The sequence below is a fragment of the Sinocyclocheilus rhinocerous genome, unplaced genomic scaffold, assembly GCF_001515625.1.
Source record: "Sinocyclocheilus rhinocerous isolate Xijiao unplaced genomic scaffold, SAMN03320098_v1.1 scaffold2583, whole genome shotgun sequence".
Taxonomy (NCBI): Eukaryota; Metazoa; Chordata; class Actinopteri; order Cypriniformes; family Cyprinidae; genus Sinocyclocheilus; species Sinocyclocheilus rhinocerous.
Window position 1 is genome coordinate 780031 of NW_015650696.1, and position 1673 is coordinate 781703.

Consider the following 1673-nt stretch of genomic DNA (forward strand, 5'->3'; position numbering starts at 1 on the left):
TAAAATAAAATAGTACAGAATAAACAATAAAATAGTAAAGAATTTTAATATCATCCATTTATCAGTTATCCGCCAGGAAAATAGGAAAATACAGGAACTATTCAATTTATAGTTATCAGCCTGCTGGTCAGATAAGACTGCTCCAAGCAAGGCCAAGTTTTTACATCCCTCATGAATACTTAAATAAAAACATTTGGGTAATTATTTAATATCATATCTTCTTGTCCTCTCTTCTTTTGTCTGGCAGAAATGGTTCCTGTAGTATAATCTCTGAGGAGGATGCAGAGAGGCCTAGAGTTAATGGGATTCATGATGGAGATGATGGTGATTATGACAACGCCTGTGCCCTTTTGCCAAGAGGCTCACAAGACACTTTGTTAACTAACGGTTATGTACACCCTGTGAATGGTGCCTTAAAGCCTCAGGACTCTTTTGCAGAACTTCAGCTTCATGTTGTTGACACAGGGTCCCATCAGTCTTACCTCCCACAGACTGAAAGCAGGGATAGGGAGGAGTCCAGCTGCTCTTCTGCTGGGTCAAAAGCAAATTCCCATCAGAGGTCCTTAATATCCACTGCCAGTCCTGCAAAGCAGCCTGGTCTTCACAATATGCAAAAGGACCTCCATCCAAAACCAACATTTAAACCAGGAACTTCAGCTGCTCCTCAAAAGGGGAATCTGCACGATCAGAAAAGAGTTCGACTAAATGGGAGCTATCACATGACCCCTAACTCCTCCACACTTGCAGACTCTAGTAATCAGCCAGGAAGGTCGGGCCAGGGAGCAGAGGCTGGAATCATATCCGAGTTCTTTTCTCACTCAAGGCTGCATCATATTTCTACATGGCGGAATGAGTTCTCAGAGTATGTCAATGGCCTTCAGAGCAGGAGTCGAGCTGCAGGAGGAGCTGTTTTCTCTGGAAAAGAGAAACTGAAGAAGCTCAAAGCTAACTGCAGTTCAGGTGTTTTGTCTTTGTGGTTTATGTTTGTGTATTTATGTTGTTAAGAAGCCAAGTGTCTTTGTGGTGCAGCGTTTTGCCAAAAACAAAACAAAAAATGTTTCTTTCTCTTTGGCCCAGGTTCCTTAATGGCTGCTCCTCAGGTGCGTCAGTCCTGCATTCTTCATGTGGATATGGACTGCTTCTTTGTGTCCGTGGGGATCAGACACCGACCAGATCTCAAAGGTACATTTCAGTGAATTGGAGGGAAGTGCTGAAGTCTCTTGTTGCAGCTTGTTGACTTTGATAGCACCTGATAAACTGAGCTTTACTGATGGTCAATCTGTACTCCAGGGAAACCGGTTGCGGTGACAAGTAACCGCGGTCCAGGCCGTGTTGCACAGCGACCTGGTGCAAATCCTCAGCTCGAGTTTCAGTACTACCAGAGGAAACAGAATCAGTACCGAAAAGGTAAACCCAGATTCTAGAAGAAAGATGTTGGTTAAATTTAGCTTGAAGTCTAGAATGAATTTATTATACTTTTTTTAAAGTTTGAATTTAAGAGACCATTGTTCTTTCTGCTTTAGAGAAAACAGATGGGGATCTTGAGATGACCCCATCTCCACAATGTGATGAAGTTCCCAGTAATGGAGTGGATTTGGACCTGGCTGCCCTTTCTATGGCAGAGATTGCATCTTGCAGTTACGCGGCCAGGTATTCATAGTAAACATGCCAGT

At 43.1% G+C, this 1673-nt stretch overlaps 1 protein-coding gene across 1 annotated transcript in view; it reads left to right on the forward strand.

The window, feature by feature from the left end:
• The window catches only part of LOC107712251 (DNA repair protein REV1-like), a gene marked incomplete at its 3' end in the record, with an annotated part of 11544 nt that overhangs the window by 5654 nt on the left and 4217 nt on the right, over positions 1-1673 (forward strand). Inside the window, exons 6-9 of the mRNA XM_016517434.1 lie at positions 248-960; positions 1078-1182; positions 1291-1407; positions 1524-1650. Coding sequence (XP_016372920.1) covers positions 248-960; positions 1078-1182; positions 1291-1407; positions 1524-1650 — 1062 coding nt within the window. The remainder of the gene's footprint in view (positions 1-247; positions 961-1077; positions 1183-1290; positions 1408-1523; positions 1651-1673) is intronic.